Here is a 24,322-nt window from a genome sequence, read left to right as displayed (position 1 = left end):
GATTCCACTAGGGGCCCTCCGTCTCAACCCCGGCGAAGTAACCAGCGGCTGCGCAAGGGCTTAGGGCTCCTTGTTGCCTCCTTGCTAATGCTTCTTGTCTTTCTTTTCCCTTTCAGGGTTCTGGGAATGATACTCTCCATCAGAATGATTGTTCTAGTATCAAAAGGGGGGAATTGTAGGAGTGGAACGCCGGATACTACTCGAATACTACTGACCAACAGAACAACCTCATGTTTTGTGCATACTGATGGACTCATACTTATGCATACTACCTCTGCTTTTGCCTTTTGGCTATACTTTATGGATGTACTGGACATTTGTGCCTTACCCAGTTTGCTGTTTACTAATGTAAGACAGAATGCAGGTGTATTAGATATACAGCTTGTAACAGTAGTAGCAAGGCTTGCACACAAAGACCAGCTTGCACGTAGGCGTCACATGAATAGATGGCCTTGGAGGGTGTTGCCACCCCCACCCTGCATCTCTGAGCCTAACGAACCTTATCTCCTGTGCTAGAAAGGAGCATTGTGTGTGTGTAGAAGAAGATGCTAAGTTTCGTTTCCCTTGCCAGTATCATTTCAGTATTATGACGTGTGTATGTACTGTGAACTACAAATGTGTACTGTAAGAACTACAAATGTTTACTGCGCATGTCCACTGTGATGTATAAGGGGCCTAATGCGCAGGCCCAGCAGGGAAGTATAAATGTAAGTGTCAGATGATTTGTGACACACAGTATCCTGAGACAACTCAGTGCTGTTCATTGCTAGCAATAAAGTTGCATTGCTTTGGAACCAATTTGGCCTTTTGTCTCCTGATTCACTAGCCTGTTTCATTGGCGAGCCAGCCAGGAGTGTATACAAAAGGGAAATCGGATTATATTCTTTCCCCTCCCCCATTGCGGTCGAGTCGGGTCATCGATCCCCTCCCGAGAAGGTGGTGAGTGGCCACCGCTGATTTCAGCGTCCATCTCCCGGAGGAGGGCCGATCAATTCCGCCTGACTGGAAAGGGGCTGTGTGGTTCCGGCAAGGCACCTTTTCCTACTCCGGAGAGAAGCGCACCGACGGCGCGGCCTGCGACCCCGGCGAACAGGCGAGTATACTCAACGTAGTGACCGGCCCAGTAAGGGCCGAAGAAGAGGCGTGATCACCCTCTTTTAGCCAGTGACTAATACGGACTAGGTCTTGAAACTCACTAGGCTCGGGCGAAGAAACCGAACGGGAGGGTTTCTTGTGGCGTATGAAAGTGTGTGAGTGGGCTTGCCAGTATCATTTCAGTATTATGACGTGTGTATGTACTGTGAACTACAAATGTGTACTGTAAGAACTACAAATGTTTACTGCGCATGTCCACTGTGATGTATAAGGGGCCTAATGCGCAGGCCCAGCAGGGAAGTATAAATGTAAGTGTCAGATGATTTGTGACACACAGTATCCTGAGACAACTCAGTGCTGTTCATTGCTAGCAATAAAGTTGCATTGCTTTGGAACCAATTTGGCCTTTTGTCTCCTGATTCACTAGCCTGTTTCAGTGGGGGCGGTCCACCCCAGGTGCACGCCGCTGGGGGGTGCCACGGCGCGCACCTGCTCTGAGTTCACTGACCACGTGTTTGCTGCAGCTCCCTCTGCCCTGGAACAGGTTACTTCCTGTTCCGGGTCAGAGGGAGCTGCAGCGAATGCGCGAAGTCAGGGAACTCTGAGCAGGCACGCGCTGCGGCACCCCCCCCCAGCGGCATGCACCCGGGGGGGTCCGCGCTGCTTCAGGGGGGTGCTGCACCTGGGGGGGCGGGGCGCCGCCCCTGGTGTCCGCCCCCCTAGGAACGCCACTGGTGTAAACTAGAATATGAAGCAAGTTAGAGGAGAGTGTGTGTGATCAACCAGCATCATTTGATTCCATGGGTCCAGTGGCACATGGTCAAATGAGGATCATTTCTGCCCCAAAGAGCTTGTGAGCTTCTTGCAAAAGGTAAGAGGGAATATCCAAGATTAAGAGACTCCAGAAGGAAAGGAGTTCATTGTCCTTCATCTGCTCAAGGAAAGCAGTGATACTTGATGGAGATAAGAAATATTCAAGGTGGTTCTGCAGAGGAGAGAAGATAGCATTACCATGACTGGTAACAAAAATGTTACTGGCCTTTACACCCTTTAGTGAATTAAAGAAAGCAAGGGACTAACAAAGAGGATCATTAAGGGAAAATCTGAGCAGTTGGTGTGCATGGATAGATTAGAAAGACCGTAAGTTTTGTGTTTCAGACACTCTTCCCCATATCCTGTTTCTCACCCCTTCCAGATATTTCCCCCCCTCTTTCCCCTCCCTCCATTCAGACACTTTGTCTCTTCTTGCCCCCTTCCCATGCTGCCAAAACATGTTTCTCTAGGTTCTAGAGTGTGGTGGCCCCACAGTTTACTCTAAAGCTTTTCTCTCCCTACCTCCTGATCTTCCTCCTCAACCTCAGGTCTGATCAGCAGAAGCAGCATTCAAGTGCACATCATCTCTGCTGCTGCAGGGCCAGTCTCACAGATGTCACAGCTTATATCTTGAGACTGCCCCCACAACAGCAGGATATCACCAGGGCCATGGAGAGACAAAGCCCCCTGCCCTGCTCCCCTCCCCCACTCGAGCTGCCGCTGCCCCCTGCTCCCTCCCCCCCTCCCGCCCCCACTCAGGCAGCCACTGCCACCTGCTCCCTTACCTTCCTGCATCTGCTCCTCCCTCAGTCTGTCACTCTCCTGCTCCTGTGTGCCAGGACTCAAGTTATTGAGCTAACACAATCACCCAGGTCCTGACACACAGGACCAGGAAAAAGACAGACCCTAGTGCCGGGCTTCCCTTGGAAGCCGGGCCCAGGGAATCTTGCCCTCCCCCCCCCCCCCCCCGCCCCCCTCCTCTTGGCAGCCCTGGATATCATATGTGCTTGGTCTCAACTCAGCATAGTAAACAGCCAACTGCAACCCCTCCCCCCCCCCATTAGAAACAGCCCGCCCAGTCAAAATTGAATTGATATGATTTTGCTGTACACTTCACCAACAAAATAAAAGTCTCCATTAGGATTTACAGGCTGTATCACTCAGTTGCCTGTCTGTTAACCAGGGGTGCACAAACTTGCCCCCTCCTCACAAAGACATATAGGACTCTTTTAACCCAGTAACAGGAGGGCCTTGACAAAATCCTAAAAGGCCTTCGACCAACTACCTCCTCCCTCAACCCCTGCCCATCAAGAATGGTGCAGCAAGAAAGCTAGGACCTCATAGAAAGGGCCACAAAAATCATGAACTCTTCTCTATCTAACGGGCAACTACCAACAGCATTAAAAAGGGTAGTAGTTCGACCTATGCTAAAGAAGAATCACATAGACCAGGAGAAACTTGAAAATTGCGGGCCAGTATCCAATATCCCATTTCTAGGAAAACTGATAGAATAAACATCTATGTTCAACTCAATGATTAGCTAGAAGAAAGAAACTGGCTAGATCCATGTTAATCTGGATTCAGACCTGGTTATGGACCAGAAACAGTCCTTGTATCCTTTACTAGATGATCTTCACAGAAATCAAGATAAGAGATTTGCTTTGGTGTTAGTACTGCTAGATTTCTCAACAGCTTTTGACACTGTAGACCATAATATCACAAGTCAGGAACCTTGGAATACAGTTAGATTCAACACTTACTCTGATTCCCCAAATCCATGCAAGCTTCAAGAGCTGCTTCTACTATTTGCAACAGCTACGCTGCCTCTCTCCTTACATCGAGAAGGTAAATTTTATCCCAGTTGTGCATGCCATGGTAACATCAAGACTGGATTACTGCAATGCACTATACAATGGTCTGACTACAAAGAGCCTGCACCAGCTCCAGTTGGTTCAGAATGCAGCAACAAGACTCAAAGAAGGTTGCAAGCGACGTGACCACATCACACCATATTTGTAAAAACTTCATTGGCTACCAGTACAATACAGGGCTAAATTTAAAACTTTATGTCTGATCTTCAGTGCCCTGAAAGGAAATGGCCCCAAGAAGAATAGGATGATCCTCCACACATTGCCAAGGACACTAAGGTCCTCCCAAGGACTTTCACTAACTACACCCTCTCCAAAAGACATTACATGATGTGATACCGCAAGTGAGCCTTCTCCAGGGTAGCCCCCACACTCTGGAATGCATTGCCTGAAAGGCTCTACTTAACACAAGACTATCTCTACTTCAGGAAGCAGGTGAAAGCTTGGTTCTTCAACCAAGCCTTTAATGGAAGAAGTAACTAACTTGTTAGTCTCACTCACAAACACAAGAATTGACTCGGGCTGCACATACTGCAGCGGGTCATGTTTATCCACTCCTAGCCTAACTGAGATAATATTTAACCATCTCTCTGACCTCATTTGCAACTTCCTTCAAATCAGTCACCTTACTTTCAAATTCTTCCTACTTTCTTACTCATGTATATGTTACAACTTTGCCTTACCCTTCACTACCAGTTATAATGTGCTATTATGTATTGTGTTGTCATTGCAAGTAGTATACCAAGCCATATTTTGTATTGTTACTTGAATTGCCTATTGCTCATGTTTGATCTATTCTTACTGTACACCGCCTTGAGTGAATTCCTTCAAAAAAGCGGTAAATAAATCCTAATAGCAGGACTGGCAGAAACAGGTATCAGTGTCACAGTACTTGTCTGGTTCAGATCATATTTACCAGACAGGCAACAGTCCATACTGTTGGGTGGCACCTTATCACCTCCATGGGTGTTGACCTGCAGGTTACCACAAGAATTGATACTGTCACCTGTTCTGTTCAATATCTATCTCAAGCCACTAGCCGAGCTGATTCGGTTGATGGACACTCAGTTCTACATCATCTACACAGATGAGATGCAGCTACTCATTCTGATTGAGTCAGACTGACCTACAACCCTGAATAAACTGTCTACTTGTTTAACAGCAATTCAAGAATGGGTTAAAGCCAACAAACTTTGCTTGAACCCAAGAAAAACTGAGCTCCTATAGGTCCCTAATACAAGTGGGCACATATCAGACATCAAAATATTTTTGGGAGATCCAAACTCCACCTTAAATCACAAGTCAGGAACCTTGAGGTACAACTAGACTTAATACTTAGACTGATCTCTTAAATCCAATCAGCCTTCAGGAGCTGCTTCTATCATTTGCGACAAATATGCTGCCTCTCTCCATACATTGAGAAAGCCATTCTTGTCCCAGTGCTTCATGCCATCATAAGATCAAGACTGGATAACTGTAATGCACTCTACAATGATCTGACTACAAATGGTTTGCAGCAGCTCCAGTTGATTCAGAATGCTGCAGAAAGACTGCTAGAAGGTTGTAAGCAATGTAACCACATCACACAATTTCTGCAAAATCTTCACTGGCTACCAGTACAATACAAAACTAAACTTAAAACTCTATGCTTGATATTCAAGGCCCTCACTCTACACACCTCCAAGGTCACTAAGGTCCTCCCAAGGAGTATCTCTAACCACACCCTCAAAAGGATATTGCAGGGGGTCAACTCAGAAATAACATCAGGAAGTACTTTTTCATGGAGAGGGTCATAGATACCTGAATGCCCTCCCGCAGGAGGTGGTGGAGATGAAAATGGTAACAGAATTCAAAAATGCATGGAATAGACAGAAAAAGGAATCCTATTTAGAAGGAATGGATCCATAGAAGGTTAGCAATGATTAGATGGCAACACCAATAATTGGGAAGCAAAGTCAGTGCTAGGCAGACCTCTGTGTGCCCTGATTGAGGCTGGACAGATTTGGATGGGCTTGAGTGGGACTTCAATAATAATTTCAGAAGTTTTGAAGCAAGGACAGTGCCAGGAACACTTCTAAGGTCATACCTTATGCAATGAGTTTATTTATTTATTTAATTATTTGTAGCATTTGTATCCCACATTTTCCCACCTATTTGCAGGCTCAATGTGGCTTACATAGTACCGTAATGGCGTTCGCCAGTTCCAGTATGAATAAATACAAGGTGTTATTATGGTAGAATAGGTAGAATAGGGTTATGAATGGTAGGTATATAGGGGATTTAAGGAGGAAGCGGGAAGTTGGGATATGTCCATAATGATCTTTGGTTTTGTTGTGTTGCGGGTAGTCAGTCTTTTATGTTGGGTCCGTGGGGTTTGCCTTCCTGAATAGGTTTGTTTTTAGTTCTTTCCGGAAATGTAGGTGGTCGTACATTGTTTTTACTATTTTTGGCAATGCGTTTCATAGTTGTGCACTTAAGTAAGAGAAATTGGATGCACATGTTGATTTGTACTTGAGACCTTTACTGCTTGTGTAGTGAAGATTTAAGTATGTTCATGCTGATCTTGTTGCGTTTCTGGTTGGCAGGTCTATGAGGTCTGTCATGTATCCCAGGGCTTTGCCGTAGATGATTTTGTGAACCAGGGTGCATATTTTGAAAGTAATACGTTCTTTGCTTGGGAGCCAGTGCAGTTTTTCTCGGAGGGGTTTAGCACTTTCATAACGTGTTTTTCCAAATATAAGCCTGGCTGCTGTGTTCTGAGCAGTCTGGAGTTTCTTTATAATTTGTTCTTTGCAACCCACATACAGATTCCATTGCAGTAGTCGGCATGGCTTAGTACCATTGATTGGATCAAGTTGCGAAATGTTTCCCTCGGAAAGAATGGTTTTACACGTTTTAGTTTCCACATTGAATTAAACATTTTCTTTATGGTAGACTTTGCTTGATTCTCTAGTGAGAGGTTCCGGTCAATTGTTACTCCGAGAATTTTCAGGCTGCTGGGCCATTCAGATCTTTTATCCGCCATCATTTACTATGTTACTAGTCAGCTCATTTTCGAAGGAGATCACCGGCCATCTTCCGACACAAATTGGGAGATGGCCAGCGATCTCCTGAACCCGGCCAAATCGGTATAATCGAAAGCCGACTTTGGCCGGCGCCAACTGCTTTCCATCGCGGAGCCGGCCAAACTTCAAGGGGACGTGTCGGTAGGGTAGCAAAGGTGGGACAGGGGCGTGATTTGAGATGGCCAGCTTCGCCCAATAATGGAAAAAAGAAAGCCGGCCTTGACGAGCATTTCGTTGGCTTCACTTGGTCCCTTTTTTTTCAGGACCAAGCTTCAAAAAGGTGCCCCAACTGACCAAATGACCACCAGAGGGAATCAGGGATGACCTCCCCTTACTCCCCCAGTGGTCACCAACCCCCTCCCATCCCAAAAAATATATATATATATTTTTTTTTTTTGCCAGCCTGTATGCCAGCCTGAAATGTCATACCCAGCTCCCTGACAGCAGTATGCAGGTCCCTGGAGCAGTATTTAGTGGGTGCAGTGCACTTCAGGCAGGTGGACCCAGGCCTAACCCCCCCTACCTGTTACACTTGTGGTGGTAAATGTTAAGCCCTCCAAAACCCACTGTACCCACATGCAGGTGCCCCCTTCACCCGTAAGGGTTATGGTAGTGGTGTACAGTTGTGGGGAGTGAGTTTGGGGAGATTTGGGGGGCTCAGCACCCAAGGTAAGGGAGGTATGTACCTGGGAGCTATTTATGAAGTCCACTGCAGTGTCCCCTAGGGTGCCCGGTTGGTGTCTTGGCATGTCAGGGGGACCAGTGCACTACAAATGCTGGCTCCTCCTTGGATTTGGCCAGGTTTGAGATCACTGGCATTAGTTTCCATTATCGGCGAAAACCAATGCCGGCCATCTTAAACTCGGCGATCTCTGACATTTGGCCGGCCCCAACCGTATTATCGAAACGAAAGATGGCCGGCCATGTTTTTCGATAATAAGGTTCGGGACCGCTGTTTGCGGCGCCGGCCAAATAGATGGCCAGTCATCTATTTGGCCGGCGCCGTTCGATTATGCCCCTCCACGTCATACGATGTGACATCTGTCAGTAAGCCTTCTCCAGAGTAGCCCCCACACTCTGGAATGCACTGCCGGAAGGCTTCACTCAATGCAAGATTATCTCTACTTCAAGAAGCAGGTAAAAGCTTGGCTCTTCCCCTAAGCCTTTAATGGAAGAAGCTATTAACACACAAGGGCTAACACTGACTGCACATACTGTAGCAGGACTTGTTTACTCAGTCCTCCCCTAGCTGAGATTATATTCATGCACCCTTCTGACTTCACATGCAACCTTCTTTAAATTAGTCCCCTTATTTTCTAACTCCTGTTACTACTACTTATCTATATGTTCACCTTTGCTTACACCCCATGCTGTCTAAGATGTTTTATTACATGTTGTGTTGACAATTTAAGTAGCATACTATGCCATACTATCAGGGGAATTTTCGAAAGAGAAGGGCGCCCATCTTCCGACACAATCGGGAGATGGGCGTCCTTCTCTCAGGGTCGCCCAAATTGGCATAATCAAAAGCCGATTTTGGGTGTCCTCAACTGCTTTCTGTCGACGTGTCGGCACCATACTGAAGGCGGGACTGGGGCGTGATTAAGAGATGGGCATCCTCAGCCAATAATGGAAAAAAGAAATGCGTCCCTGACGAGCATTTGTTCGACTTTACTTGGTCCATTTTTTTCACGACCAAGCCTCAAAAAGGTGCCCGAACTGACCAGATGACCACCAGAGGGAATCAGGGATGACCTCCCCTTACTCCCCCAGTGGTCACCAACCCCCTTCCACCCAAAAAAAAAATTTAAAGACATTTTTTGCCAGCCTCTATGCCAACCTCAAATGTCATACCCAGCTCCATCACAGCAGTATGCAGGTCCCTGGAGCAATTTTTAGTGGGTGCGGTGCACTTCAGGCAGGCGGACCCAGGCCCATCCCCCCCCCCTACCTGTTACACTTGTGGTGGTAAATGTGAGCCCTTCAAAACCCACCCGAAACCCACTGTACCCACATGTAGGTGCCCCCCTTCACCCCTTAGGGCTATGCTAGTGGTGTACAGTTGTGGGGAGTGGGTTTGGGGGGGGTTGGGGGGCTCAGCACACAAGGTAAGGGAGCTATGTACCTGGGAGCAATTTCTGAAGTGCACTACGAATGCTGGCTCCTCCCACGACCAAAGGGCTTAGATTTGGTCATTTTTGAGATGGGCGTCCTCGGTTTCCATTATGGCCGAAAACCGGTGACGACCATCTCTAAGGTCGACCATCTCAACATTTAGGTCGACCGTCTCTAAGGTCGATCTAAATGTTCAGATTTGGGCATCCATGACCGTATTATCGAAACGAAAGATGGATGCCCATCTTGTTTCGATAATACGAGTTTCCCCGCCCCTTCGCCGGGACGTCCTTAGAGATGGGCGTCCCCGTTCGAAAATGCCCCTCCACATACTGTTATTTGAATTATTTTCACTGTTGTAGTTGTGTCCCTATCTGTCCTATCCAGCATCCCCCTCCCCCTGTGTCCCTGTCCTTATCCTTCCTCCCTTGCTTCATTGGTCCACCAATTGGTACTGACCAAGCTAAAAATATCAAAAATTAAAGAGCAAACTGAAATCTTTGACTTACTATTTACAGAGCAAGTAACACTACTCTTGATATTTCTTATAAAGATTTCTTGACTTATTCACATTTTGGCTATTGATTAATCTCTTGTTGTTGGGGTGGAGGAGTAGCCTAATGGTTAGTGCAGTGGATGTTGATCCTGGCAATCTGGGTTTGATTCCCACTGCAGCTCCTTGTGACCTTGGGCAAATTACTTAACCCTCCATTGCTCCAGGTACAAAAGCTTAGATTGTGAGCCCTCTAGGGACAGAGAAAGTGCCTGCATATAATGTGTACAGCACTGCATGTGTCTAGTAGTGCTATAGAAATGATTAGTAGTATTTTACATTTTTTACGATACATCAAAGCAGTAAGACATCAAATATTGCCCAGTAGTTATATTTTAATCTATTGAACAATTTCTATGTATGTTTGATATACTTACTGCCAGATGTGAGCTCGGTTTGCTGTAGGAGTTGGTGGTGTTTTAGAGCATGAATATAGCATCTCACATGGCGTCTTTGTGCAGTGAAGTTGAGGATGGTTACATAGGAAACAGTTGTGTTGACAGTAGTGTAAAATTCCTCCGGAATCAAATCCTCATCCAGTTTCCAGAAAATGTAACTTGCATTTGTGTAAGACAATTCACTTTTACCCAAAACACAAGCCAAAGTTATATTTGATCCTTGTACAATCACTGGATTCTGAGGAATAATCTGAGAATATCCCTGTTGATTTCTTTCTGGAAATAAGAAAACAAACAACAAAAAAAGCATAATTGAGAAACAATATACAATCCACTCTGTGTAAACAATGCAAAGTTGAATTAGTATGAGAAGGAGATTTTGGTTATGTACTTACTACTCATCTACTTGTGTTTTTGTCCATGTTCTTTTCTAAAATATTTAAGGAATGTTATATGAAAGGGGGGTGAAAGTACTGCACTACAGAGCAGCTCTCCTGACAATGCTCTCAGCTCAACTAGAAACTGTATGTAGCCCATAGAAAAATACCACCTGCACAGTTTTGTTTTCTCCTCCCTCCCCCACCCCACACACAGCAATAACATTTTATGCCCACTGTCCCTAGTTTTCTGTAAAGGTTCAAGGGAGAATTCAGTGGCAACAGGCAATTCTTAAGCACATCTACATATCTATATAAATAATTCTCACCTCCAACCTTCAGTGAAGCTCTGAATCTACTCTTCCTAGGCTAGGCTGTCAGCACCACTCACACTCAGTCATAGACCCGCCCTCAACCACGCCCCTTCCGGACATAATTCACAACTCCAATGTTCTAATGAAGCCAAATTGCTAATCTCCAACTTCCGTCATGGTGTAGATTGGAATTGCACCATGACTGTGTGCCCCGCCCTCACGTCAAACGTCATGACGTCGAGGGCGGAGTCACGGAGGACCAAAAAGTATTTTTAAAAAACCGCCAACGGCGCAAAAAGAGAAGAGCAGTGCCGGTAAGCCCTCCCCCCCCCCAGGAGCTCTGTCACTCGGCCCTCCCGAGGTGCTACTTCACCACGTTCCCCTCATCCGACTTCGGACCCCCGCCCTCTCCTCTACAACTACGGATCTCCCCCTCCTCCCCCACAGACTCCCTCTCGAATCGGCAAACAATTCGTTCCTACCCTCCGCCCTCTCGTCACGATACACCTGCGGACATACAGGACACCACCCTCTCCTCCCCACCCCCCACCCCCAAAGGGTCATCGCTTCGTCCCTCCAAAACACTTGCAGGCACCATCCCTCCATCGTTGCTGTTACGGCGAATGGCATCAGCAGTCCAAAGCGTCCAGACTCTGCACTTCTCTCTCTCACACAGCTCAGGTCCTGCCCGTGCGAACACAGAACATGAGAGATAAAAGGACAGAGTCTACAAGCTTTGGACTACTGCAGCCGGCAGCCGTAACAACGATGAAGATGACTCTTACCCTCCACCCCCAACAAAAAACACACGCAGACCCGAATCCAAACCCCCTGCAAAACCCTCTCAGTTCAAAAACACTTTGCCAGCACAACACAAAAAAAAAACTTTGCAAGCAAGGGACATTCACCGAACCCCCCCCCCCCCCCCCAACACACACAAAAACACATTTAAAAAACACATTCCGGGAAAAACCCACTCTCCTCACCCCTAAAAAAAAAAAAAACCTCCAAGCCCCCTTCATACAACCTATCAATTCAACAAAAACAAACAAAAAAACCTGACATTGTGAGATACAAACAAAATATCAAAGAACCACACTGACACATCCACCAACAAACACCCAGTGCGTACAAAACTCTCACCTACACACACTCACACTATCACACAAACAATGTCTTACACTCTCTCACACACAGACACACAACCACCGCACCCCTCAACAACAAAACAAAACAAAAAAACACTAAAAAAAACACGCACACTCACTCTATCAGTGAGACACACTGCCACACGCTCTGAGACACACACACACTGATGACAACTAACCAAACACTACACACACACCCCCTAACCAAACATCAACTCACACTCACACATACTCCTTCCCATGCAACAAAACAAAAAATACAAAATGAAATGGCACATAACACAAAAATGTCAAATATTCATTACCAACACAACACAATTATACAATAAACCTCTTTCAACACAATCATTGCAGAAATCAAATACCTTGCTAGCGCCCGTTTCATTGCTCACCAAAAAGGGCCTTTTTTACTAGTATTTTGCATAAAATTGATATTAATTTTACAAAACTATTTTACATTGTTCCAAACTCTCTGGATATTTAACTTTTTTCTTGTTACTTTTTTTATTTCAGAAAGCAGAGAGGCTCCACCATGCTCAGACCATGAGTCACAAAAGCATCCAACTTCTAAGCCAAAGGGATCAACAAAGCTTCAGGGGGAAATACCCGCACCTTCTCCTTTCACTCAAAAGGGATAATAGGTTATTGTTAAACTCAGGAGAAAAATTGTAGAGTCAAAGCACAAACATCTGCTCAGACCACCAACTTGCTCCCCCCCCCCCCCATTTTTTTTTCAATAAATCACATGGGTTGAAGAAGAGAAGAGGGATTGCCTAATTGATCACCACTTTCTAAAGCTGAAAGAATTTTCTGTGTTGTGTAGTTATCAGGGTTTGAGAAATTGGTTGTTAGGTTTCCTGGAAAAAAGAGGCATATTTTCAAAGCACTTAGACTTAAAAAGTAACGTAAAGGCGTATTTTCAAAGCACTTAGTCTTACAAAGTTCCATTGTAACCTATGGGAATATGACCCCAAGTCATAATCTCTGGAATTTTGCAATCGAATTGGGGTAGGTAGAGGGGGGGAAGGGAATGGGGCTTGATATGCCTACTGCCTTTCTGTGGTTTTTGTAACTACATTCAAAACAGTTTACATAGTATATACAGGTACTTATTCGTACCTGGGGCAATGGAGGGGTTAAAGTGAGTTGCCCAGAGTCACAAGGAGCTGCAGTGGGAATTGAACCCAGTTCCAAAGGATCAGAGTCTGCTGCACTAACCACTAGACTATTCCTCCACTCCAGAGAGAGGGCATTATACAGAAAAAGGCAGAATGCCTGGTGGATTCAAATGCTACAGGGACCCATATTCTGAAATAAATTAGGAGAATTCCTAATAGATGTCGCCTCAAATTTAGGAGGCTGTTGCTCCAACTTGTAAACTCTGGCAAACTGTGAAGGAGGAGCTCAGAGGGGAATTTTTGTCATGGTCAGATCATTGTTTGATCAGTTTTATCATGGCCGATTGGAAGGTTAAGAGAAAAAAAATATGAATCATCGAAATTGAGCCCTGATTTCTAGTGATGAAGTATCATCTGTTTTAAATTTAAAGAATTCCAATGTTTTCTCTATCAACTAATTACTGTAAGCCACATTGAACTCAAGCCTCCTTGGATAATGTGGGATATAAATGTTGTAAATAAATAAATAATTTTTCAGATGGTCTCAGTTGAGATTTTAGTAGAACTGTGGAATACAACTTTATTAGCAGTTAGTGACTTTGGCTCCTTTAACATAGTAACATACCAGCTTATAATCGAAACTTTTCGCCGGCGATCTTCCGACACAAATCGGGAGATCGCCGGCGATTTCGCAAAAGCAGCTAAAAGCGTATAATCGAAAGCTGGCTTTTTAACAGCATCGCCGCTTTCCCGTCACCTCGCCGGCAAAAGTTCAAGGGGGCGTGTCGCCGGCGAAGCGAAGGTGGGGCATGGGCGGGCATGGGTGTGGCTACCAGATGGCCGGCTTTCGGCGATAATGGAAAAAAAAGCGGTATCTTTGAGCATTGCTCAGTCAGTAAAACTGGGTTAAAAGCTGCAGTAATGCTTTGTGCATTGTCCCCTCAATGTGTTCCTTCCTTCCCCTCCCCACTGCTCTAGGAAAGGCTCTCTCAGGTAAGGGAATTTCTGCTTCAGTAGCAGGAAGAATGTGCCTCTGATTTTTCTCTGCAGCCTATCTCAATTTTCTGTTCCTTTTTCTTAGGGGGTTTGTATGCCTATCTCACAAAATCCAGTGATACATAACTCTTGGTACATAGTCTGCAAAGAAAAAAAACAGCTGAAGGTAGAGCAGTGATTTTCAACCTTTTTCATCTCGTGGCACACTTACAAGGCGCGAAAATTGTCAAAGGCACACCATCAGTTTTCTAAGGATATATATATATATATATATATATATTTATGTTATCATTTAACAAATAAGTATTAAGATTGCATTAAAAGTTAAATAATTAAAATGTTTAACATTGTATTATCATTATAACCACAAATAACTTGCATTCACAAGCAACCATTTTAAAGTGAATCCCCCCACCCATCCATCACCCTCATCTTTAAAAAAATAAATCAGAGGGAAATCTGCGCTTGGTGATGTTTTTCCAGCTCCCTCCTTACATCCACATGCCATCCACTTACCTTTATTTATTTATTTTTTAGCCCCCCTCCCTGCATCCACACTCCATCTACCTTTTTTCCAGCTCCCCACCACACACACACACATACCATTCATCTTTTTTTCTAACCCCCCCTCCTTGCACACTCACACAATGCATCTTTTTTCAAGCCCTCTCCATGCACCCACATACCATCCATACTTTTTCCAGACCCCCTATCAGTCCTCATCTGAACTCATATCATCAAACACCGCTTTGGTGACAAGCCATGGTTAACTGCCACTGTGCAAGTCCTCTGAGTCCTCCCTTCTGTAATTCAGTGCTGCACTTGCTTTCTGCCCGAGCTGATGCAGCAAGGCTCATACTGACACATGCATAGGCCAGCTGCATGTGGAGGTTGCCATATACATGTGCCAGTAGATCAGGTGACTTCTGATGCTGCTGGCCCGTGTGTGTTTCAGGGTGAACCTTGCTGCATCAGTCCAAGCAGAGAGCAAGTGCAGCTGCCACTGAATTATTGGAGGGAGGAGGAGGCAGTATTTGGATGTCTTGGAGGACCCTGGGTATGTAGGTGGTTACCGAGAGGATCATACACACCCACAGGAAGTGGCGCAGGAAGCGCTGCTGAACCCGAGCCAAATCGTCACTGCGAGCCAGCTGACGCTTCTTGAGAGCGTACACAGCTACAGAGCCAGGGAAGGGTAGGCCAGAGGAGATCCCCAAGGGATCGCCTCTTGACTACAGCACACCTGGGAAGCCACCGCAGCACATCAATGTTCTTTTGTTTTTTGACCTTTTATATGCTTGCTTTTTAAAATGTTTTTAATTAAATTGTTTTTCAGCTGTCATCTACCATGTAACTAGTTAATACAAAATACTGAATTCAGAACAACATTTGAGGAAAAGCAAGTCCATAACAGCAGGATTTATTTCATCTTACCTTCTGAATGGCTTCTGCAAAGTATGGTGGAAATCCAAAGGATGAAGAACATCATTGTAGCTCACAATTACTAAAAGAAATAAATATAACATTTGAGTGTCTCCTTTACATTATTCCTTCAGTGTAGTGGGAGAGCAGCGATATATCATTGTTTAGTAATCATAAAAGCAATAAATCAGTATGAGATCCAAAAGCCCCCAAATTACTTTTTAGACTTTTTTTTTTATTGTAACCACTGAGGTTCAGAGTCCAAAGAAGCATAGCCACAAACACCACTGTACCAGTGCTGAGGATTTGCTCACTTGCCGGAATAAGTCACTTGCTAACGCTTTAGAGGTAGTTGCTCTTTTAAAAGAAAATAAGTTCAGTAGGTCTTATACAGTTCCATGGAGGGGCATAATCGAACGGCGCTGGCCAAACCCAGCCAAATCCAAGGCATTTGGTTGTGGGAGGGGCCAGCATTTGTAGTGCACTGGTCCCCCTGACATGCCAGGTTACCAACCGGGCACCCTAGCGGGCACTGCAATGGACTTCAAAAATTGCTCCCAGGTGCATACCTCCCTTACCTTGGGTGCTGATCCCCCCCAAATCCCCCCCAACACCCACTCCACACCATTACCATAGCCCTTATGGGTGAATGGGGCACCTACATATGGGTACAATGGGTTTGGGGGGGGGGTTGGAGGGCTCCCATTTACCACCATAAGTGTAGCAGGTAGGGGGGATGGGCCTGGGTCCACCTGCCTAAAGTGAACTGCACCCACAAAAAACTGCTCCAGAGACCTGCATACTGCTGTCAGGGAGCTGGGTATGACATTTGAGGCTGGCATAGAGCAGTGATGGCGAACCTAGGGCACGCAGAGCCCTCTCTGTTAGCAAACGCGCTGTCGCCTCAGCCAGTTCCAGCCCCCCTGCCCCGCCCTCCGAGCATCTCCGAAATTTAAGTCATACCTGGTTGGGGTTAAGGCGGCGTCGGCAGCAGTAGTGAAAAGCATAATGACTTGGCGCGCCTTCAGCCTTCCCTTCTGTCTCTTAAGCTCTGGTCCTGCCCTCATTTCCTGTTTCCGCAAGGGCGGGACTAGAGCTTGACAGACAGAAGGGAAGGCTGAAGGTGCGCCGAGTCAGCACGCTTTTCACTGCTGCTGCTGCCGCTGATGCTGCCTTAACCCCGACCAGGTATGACTTTTAAATTTCGGAGGGGGGCCCTGGTACTCAGACGGAGGGAAGGCGGGCTGCTCAGGAAAAGCTTTTGTCTGGAACTGGGTGGGAGGGAGGGAGAGGGGAGGGGAGGGGGACCCTGGCCCTGGAACTGGGAGGGAGAGGGGACCCTGTGGAACTCAGAGGGAGGGGGGATCCTGTTGAACTGGGAAGGAGGGGGACCCTGAAGCCCAGGGGGAGGTGGACCCTGGAACTCGGGGGGAGGTGGAGAGGGCACGAGAGGGAGGGAGAATGGCACTTTGCGATAAATAATTAGATTTTGGGTTGCTGTTTGGGCACTCGCTTCTGAAAGGTTCGCCATCACTGGCATAGAGGCTGGCAAAAAAATGTTTTTTAGTTTTTTTTTGGGTGGGAGGGGGTTGGTGACCACTGGGTGAGTAAGGGGAGGTCATCCCCGATTCCCTCCGGTGGTCATCTAGTCAATTGGGGCACTTTTTTGAGGCTTGGTTCTAAAAATAAATGGACCAAGTGAAGTTGGCCAAATGCTCGTCAGAGCCGTCCATCTTTTTTCCATTATCAGCCGAAGCCGGCCATCTCATAACCACGCCCCTGTCCCGCCTTCCATACCCTTCCAAAACGCCCCCTTTAACTTTGGCTGGCTCTGCGACGGAAAGCAGTTGGAGCCGGCCAAAATCGGCTTTCCATTATACCGATTTGGCCGGCTTCAGGAGATGGCCGGCCATCTCCCGATTTGTGTCGGAAGATGGCTGGCGATCTCTTTCGAAAATAAGCAGGATAGTCTAAGTACATAAGTATTGCCACACTGGGACAGACCAAAGGTCCATCAAGCCCAGTATCCTGTTTCCAACAGTGACCAATCCAGGTCACAAATACCTGGCAAGATCCCAGAAAAGCTCAACACATTTTATGATGCTTATCCCAGAAATAAGCAGTGGATTTTCCCAAGTAACATAATAACATAGCAGATGACGGCAGAAAAATACCTGCACGGTCCATCCAGTCTGCCCAACAAGACAAACTCATATGTGCTAGTGTTTGTGTATATCTTACCTTGATTTATAACTGTCATTTTCAGGGCACAGACCGTACAAGTCTGCCCAGCACTATCCCCGCCTCCCACCACCGGCTCTGGCACAGACCGTATAAGTCTGGCCAGCACTATCCCCGCCTCCCAACCACCAGCCCCGCCTCCCAACACCAGATCTGCCACCCAATCTCAATTTAATAATGGTCTACGGACTTTTCCTTTAGGAAGCTGCCAAGACCCTTTTTAAACCCTGCTAAGCTAACCACCATTACCACATTCTCTGGCAACGAATTCCAGAATTTAATTACACGTTGAGTGAAGAAAGGTTTTCTCCGATTTGTATTAAATTTACTACTTTGTAGCTTCATTGCATGTCCCCTAGTCCTAGTATTTTTGGAAAGAGTAAACAAATGATTCACATCTACCCGTTCAATTCCACTCATTATTTTATAGACCTCTATCATATCTCCCCTCAGCCGTCTTTTATCAAAGCTGAAGAGCCCTAGCCAGTACCGCCTTTCCTCATAAGGAAGTCATCCCATCCCCTTTATCACTTTCGTCGCCCCACCTCTCCTGCACAATGGCAGGTGTTAGAGCTTTCACTTCTCCCTGGAGAGACTGAATAGTGGCCCTTCCCCCACCTGGCTTAGAATACCTGCTCTTGGGCCAAGGAGAACCTTAAGCAAAGAAGTTTTATTTCAAAGAAATAGTTTGTGAGCTCCACCATGCTCACGTTTATGCAGTAAGCAGAAAGCCCCTTCTGGCTAGCAAGTGCTCCGTTTACGGCAAGGAATCATCTCTCTCTCTCTCTCTCTCTCTCTCTCTCTCTCTCTCTCTCTGTCAGTTTCTTCTTGGAGAGTTTTTATTGCTGGATGCCTTTTTTTTTTTTTAATTAGAAATTCCCTTATATGGTAAACTAGCCCTTACCAGTACATCCCAGGATACAGGGTACTGGGCAAGGCACCACCATTTTGAAGATGATGGCAACTGAAGCAGGAGCGAGTGAGCTTCCTCTTGTCTCATTCAAAGTATGAGGTCAGAGGGCCTCGGTTTAGGGATCGCGGGTTGGGTGGAGGGCCCACTATACTAGCAAGAATTTGGGGGGGAATGGAGAGGAGTGTGTGTGTGTGTGTGTGTGTGTGTGTGTGTGTGTGTGTGTGTGTGTGTGTGTGTGTGTGTGTAAGGGAAGTCGTCCCATCCCCTTTATCATTTTCGTTGCCCTTCTCTGCACCTTTTCTAATTCCACTATATCTTTTTTGAGATGCAACGACCAGAATTGAACACAATATTCAAGGTGCAGTCGCACCATGGAGCAATACAAAGGCATTATAACATCCTCACTTTTTGTTTGCTCTCTTAGCCGCAGCAGCACACTAAGCAGAAGGTTTCAACGTATCATCAGCCACGACACCTAGATCCCTTTCTTGGTCCGTGACTCCTAACGTGGAACCTTGCATGACATAGCTATAATTCAGGTTCCTCTTTCCCACGTGCATCACTTTGCACTTGCTCACATTAAACGTCATCTGCCATTTAGACGCCCAATCTCCCAGTCTCCTAAGGTCTGCTTGTAATTTTTCACAATCCTCCCATGATTTAACGATTTTGAATAACTTTGTGTCATCAGCAAATTTAATTACCTCACTAGTTACTCCCATCTCTAGGTCATTTATAAATATGTTAAAAAGCAGCGGTCCCAGCACAGAGCCCTGGGGAACCCCACTAACTACCCTTCTCCTCCTATCTCTCCCATCGTACCGTCAGAGTACACTCTCACGGTTCTTCCTCCACCCCCATCCCGCTCTCTGTAGGAGTTCCCAAGGGATCTGTCCTTGGACCCCTTCTTTTTTCAATCTACACCTCTTCCCTGGGCTCACTGATCTCATCTCATGGTTTCCACTATCATCTTTATGCTGATGACACCCAGTTGTATCTCTCCACACCAGACATCACCGTGGAGACCCAGACAAAGGTATCGGCCTGCTTGTCTGACATTGCTGCATGGATGTCCAACCGCCACCTGAAACTGAACATGTCCAAGACCGAGCTTATAGTCTTTCCACCAAAGCCCACCTCTCCTCTACCTCCTCTCTTGATCTCAGTTGATAACACCTTCATCCTCCCCGTCTCATCTGCCCGCAACCTTGGAGTCATCTTCGACTCCTCCCTCTCATTCTCTGCGCATATCCAGCAGACAGCCAAGACCTATCGTTTCTTCCTCTTTAACATCAGCAAAATTTGCCCTTTCCTCTCTGAACACACCACCCGAACTCTCATCCACGCCCTCATTACCTCTCGCCTTGACTACTGCAACCTTCTCCTCACTGGCCTCCCACTTAGCCATCTATCCCCACTTCAATCCATTCAGAACTCTGCTGCTTGTCTTATATTCCGCCTGAACCGATACACTCATATTACCCCCCTCCTCAGGTCGCTTCACTGGCTTCCGATCAGATACCGCATTCAGTTCAAGCTTCTCCTTCTCACCTACAAATGCACTCAGTCTGCAGCCCCTCATTACCTCTCCACCCTCATCTCCCCTTACGTTCCCGCCCGAAACCTCCGCTCACTGGACAAATCCCTCCTCTCAGTACCCTTCTCCACCACCGCTAACTCCAGGCTCTGCCCATTCTGCCTCGCCTCACCCTATGCGTGGAATCAACTTCCTGTGGCCCTACGCCAAGCCCCCTCCCTACCCATCTTCAAATCCTTGCTCAAAGCCCACCTCTTCAATGTTGGCTTCGGCACCTAACCTTAGACTGTCCCAATTTGACTGCCACTACTTGATTGTCTGTACATTTGTCCATTAGATTGTAAGCTCTTCGAGCAGGGACTGTCCTTCTATGTTATATTGTACAGCGCTGCGTAACCCTAGTAGCGCTTTAGAAATGTCAAATAGTAGTAGTAGTAGTAGTTCTCCATTGAGAATACGGACCATTTAACCGTACTCTCTGTTTTCTATCTTGTAACCAGTTTTTAATCCACAATAGAATATATAGAACGAGAGGACATGAAATGAGATTGAAGGGGGGCAGACTCAGGAAAGATATCAGGAAGTATTTTTTCACGGAGAGGGTGGTGGATGCTTGGAATGCCCTCCCGCGGGAGGTGGTGGAGATGAAAACGGTAACGGAGTTCAAACATGCGTGGGATATGCATAGAGGAATCCTGTGCAGAAGGAATGGATCCTCAGAAGCTTAGCTGAAATTGGGTGGCGGAGCAGTTGGGGGGAAGAGGGGGTGGTGGTTGGAAGGTGAGGATAGGGGAGGGCAGACTTATACGGTCTGTACCAGAGCCGGTGATGGGAGGCGGGACTGGTGGTTGGGAGGCGGGAAATACTGCTGGGCAGACTTATATGGTCTGTGCCCTGAAAAGGACAGGTACAAATGCAGGTCTTTTTCTGCCATCATCTACTATGTTACTATGTTATTACCTCCTATCCCATGACTCTCCAATTTCCTCTGGAGTCTTTCATGAGGTACTTTGTCAAACGTCTTCGGAAAATCCAGATACACAATGAGGCATATTTTCAAAGCACTTAGCTTTCCAAAGTTCCATAGGTTTCTATGGAACTTTGGAAGGCTAAGACCAGCTCCCATTGCTCCTTTTGTTTTGTTGATTACAGTGGTATATTATAAAAATGCACTTAATATTGTTTATTACTTCTATTTAAAAGAAAGATATTAAATAATGAGGGCAGAGCTACCTTCATGCAGAAATCCAGAGTCAGTATAAATGTGCCAACATTTCCCATTTCTGTGATACATATTTATTTCTTCTTCAAGTCCGTTTTCAACAGCATTTTCTCAGTTATTACCCAAATGTGAACACAATTACAATGTTAATTAATAAATTTTAGATGGTACTGAATTCTATCATTCTGTCTCACTGTATTTCCAGTTTTGGCACAGTATAAGTCATCACAAGGACAAAATATAAGAAAACCAATGGACTGCATTAGGGGCTTATAGCCCATTTAGTTATAAACAAATGAGAGACCTGCATAAAAGAAAATATTTATTTTTATTATTTTGACATGAAAACCACTTGTCCCTGAAACATGCTCAAAACAGAATAATCCATTTGTACAAAAGAGATGAGGTGAAGATGTGATTCTATCAGCCTTATTTTCGAAAGAGAAAGACGCCCATATTTCAACCCAAATCGGGAGGGCGGCGTCTTTCTCCCATGGGCGCTGAAATCGGTATAATCAAAAGCCGATTTTGGGCGTCTTAAACTGCAATCTGTTGCGGAAACGGCCAAAGTTGACGGGGGCATGTCAGAGGTGTGGTGAAGGTGGGACTGGGGTGTGTTTATCGGCCCAGGAGAGATGGGCGTCCTCAGCTGATAATCGAAAAAAGAAAGGCGTTTTTAGCGCAAATTTGGGTCACTTTTTTGGACCCTTTTTTCACGAACAAGTCCCAAAAAAGTGCCCTAAATGACCAGATGACCACCAGAGGGTATTGGGAATGACCACCCCTGACTCCCCCAGTGGTCACTAACCCCCTCCCACCCAAAAAAAAGAACTTTTAAAACTTTTTTTCCCAGCCTGTATGCCAGCCTCAAATGTCATACCCAGCTCCATCACAGCAGTATGCAGGTCCCTGGAGCAGTTGTTAGTGGGTGCAGTGGACTTCAGCCAGGTGGACCCAGGCCCATCCCCCCCTACCTGTTACACTTGTGGTAGTAAATGGGAGCCCTCTAAACCGCCCCCAAAACCCACTGTGCCCATATCTAGGTGCTCCCCTTCAGCCATAAATGCTATGGTAATGGTGTAGAGTTGTGGGGAGTGGGTTTTGGGTGGGATTTGGGGGGCTCAGCACCCAAGGGAAGGGAACTATGGACTTCAGAGGTAGTTAACTTTTTTTTAAATTGTTACAAGTGCCCCCTAGCGTGCCCGGTTGGTGTCCTGGCATGTGAGGGGGACCAGTGCACTACGAATCCTGGCCCCTGCCACGACCCAATGCCTTGGATTTGTTCGTTTTTGAGCTGGGCGCCTTCGGTTTCCATTAACGCTGAAAAATGATACTGCCCAGCTCAAATCCGATGCATTTGGCTGGCACAAACCGTATTATCGGAAAAAAGATGGACGCCCATTTTTTTCCAAAAATACGGTTTGTCCTGCCCCTTCACGTACCCGTTCTCGGAGATAGACGCCCATGGAGATGGGCGTTCGCTTATGCCCCTCCACGTGCCCCAATGAAAGGAGAGTTTAATTTTACTTCCAATTTTTATAACACCAGGCTTCTCAAGGTAGATTACAATAACAGTTAAGATGAACCCATCAGTAAACTGGATATCCTCACTGAAATGTTGCCATGTATTACTATATTATATAGAACAGTGTAGATAAATTAGCCCAAAATACAGCCGTTATTAGTGCTGTTTCCACCAACTACAATAACTTTTGAAGCTGTTTTAGTGAAATTCAGTTTTGATTTTATGATATTTATATCTACATATGGGATGCTTTCAAATAAATTAAAAAGCTGTCAATAAGTAAAAACTAAAATCTTTTGTCCTCCAACTTTTAAGGCACAGCCTATCCAACTGGAATAGCTTTTGACTTTTTACAGATGGATCATGCATAGGCATTTCATTATTTCTAATAATCTTTTACTATTGCTTTCCATAGCGTTTGCTATTGTTTTGGGTGTATTTGTGACTCCGCCTGCCAACAAGCTACGCCTACTGGTTTCAACCCATATAATGGGCTAGATAGCCTCGTACTGTCTTCTGTCAATCTAACCTACTTGGTCCACCCCCCTCTTCCCTCAAGCTTACCCTCCTCCTGCAGCTCCTTCCTGCATTTGGACTGAAGCTGAAGCACCAAAAAAATGTAAAAACAAACATTGCAAGCAAAGGGCATCCAGCACAGAGTCTCATATTGCAGCTCTGTCGGGCCCTGCTGGTTCATCCCCTACAGCAGCAGGAAGTGTGCATCAGAGGGAGGCAGGTGTGCAGGGCAGCCAGAGCCTGAGCAAGAGCTTCAGCGGGAGGCTCTGTGCTGGCTACTCTTTGCTTGCAATGTTGTTTGTTATTTTTCACAGTGCTGACCATCCTGGAGCAGGAAGGAGCTGCAGGAGGAGGGCAAGTTTGAGGGAAGGGAGAAGACCATGGGGGTATAAAGGGGGTGCAACTAAGATTTGGGGGGCATTTGCCCCACCCCCCCTTGCCACCCTATAGCAATGCCTATGATCTGCCCTTCCCACAAGGTCCAGACTATCTCCTTCCCCTGACATGAACTGACATTTTGGAATTGGAAATGGCATGAGCAGGAGCGATGTCTTGCTCATGCCATTCCCAATTTCAAAATGGCAGCCACAAGGCTGCCATGGGGTCATGGACACAATTTTCACAATGCAGTCAGTGGGGGAAGGAGCAACTTGGGATGCTTCTGCCCTAGGGAGGCCACTAGACCACCAGTGCTTTTAAAAGATAGGCTGGGGGGGGAAGGGCAGAGTTGGTGGGCAGCCCAGGGAGAAAATGGTTTTTCTGGTAAGGGAGGCTGGCTTGGGGAAGGACAGGCTTGTGGTGGCGGGGCTACAGTTTTGATATCTACTGATAATGCATAGGCATTTTCAGCCGAGTTGGTTTCGGTGCCATACCCAAAACCAAAACAAAATTCAGTCAGCCTCTAAAGTAACATTTGTGGTCTCAAATGAACTGTTGATTGCCTTCTCTTCCTCTGAGTCGCTCTCAATACATCAGGATACATTCATATTTTATACTTCATAAACAAAAAATTATTTACATTTAAAGAATAGCTTCAAAAGCCATTTCATGTCAGAGTCTAATGCCAACTGAACCAGTAGTGTAGCT

The 24,322-nt window shown here is 46.1% G+C and overlaps 1 protein-coding gene across 4 annotated transcripts in view; it reads right to left on the bottom strand.

Annotated features, from left to right (window-relative positions):
- The window catches only part of IL31RA (interleukin 31 receptor A), a 148,514-nt gene that overhangs the window by 92,532 nt on the left and 31,660 nt on the right, over positions 1–24,322 (bottom strand). For all 4 annotated transcript variants that reach the window (XM_030193140.1, XM_030193143.1, XM_030193141.1 and 1 more), the window contains 2 exons: positions 15,295–15,364; positions 9,887–10,183 (listed from right to left, as the gene is read on the bottom strand). In XM_030193140.1, coding sequence (XP_030049000.1) covers positions 9,887–10,183; positions 15,295–15,349 — 352 coding nt within the window. In that variant the 5' untranslated portion in view covers positions 15,350–15,364. The remainder of the gene's footprint in view (positions 1–9,886; positions 10,184–15,294; positions 15,365–24,322) is intronic.

This window comes from Microcaecilia unicolor, chromosome 2 (genome assembly GCF_901765095.1).
Source record: "Microcaecilia unicolor chromosome 2, aMicUni1.1, whole genome shotgun sequence".
In the NCBI taxonomy this organism is placed as follows: domain Eukaryota; kingdom Metazoa; phylum Chordata; class Amphibia; order Gymnophiona; family Siphonopidae; genus Microcaecilia; species Microcaecilia unicolor.
The sequence above is the reverse complement of the archived record's forward strand: the minus strand, read 5'-3'. Positions and strand labels throughout refer to the sequence as shown.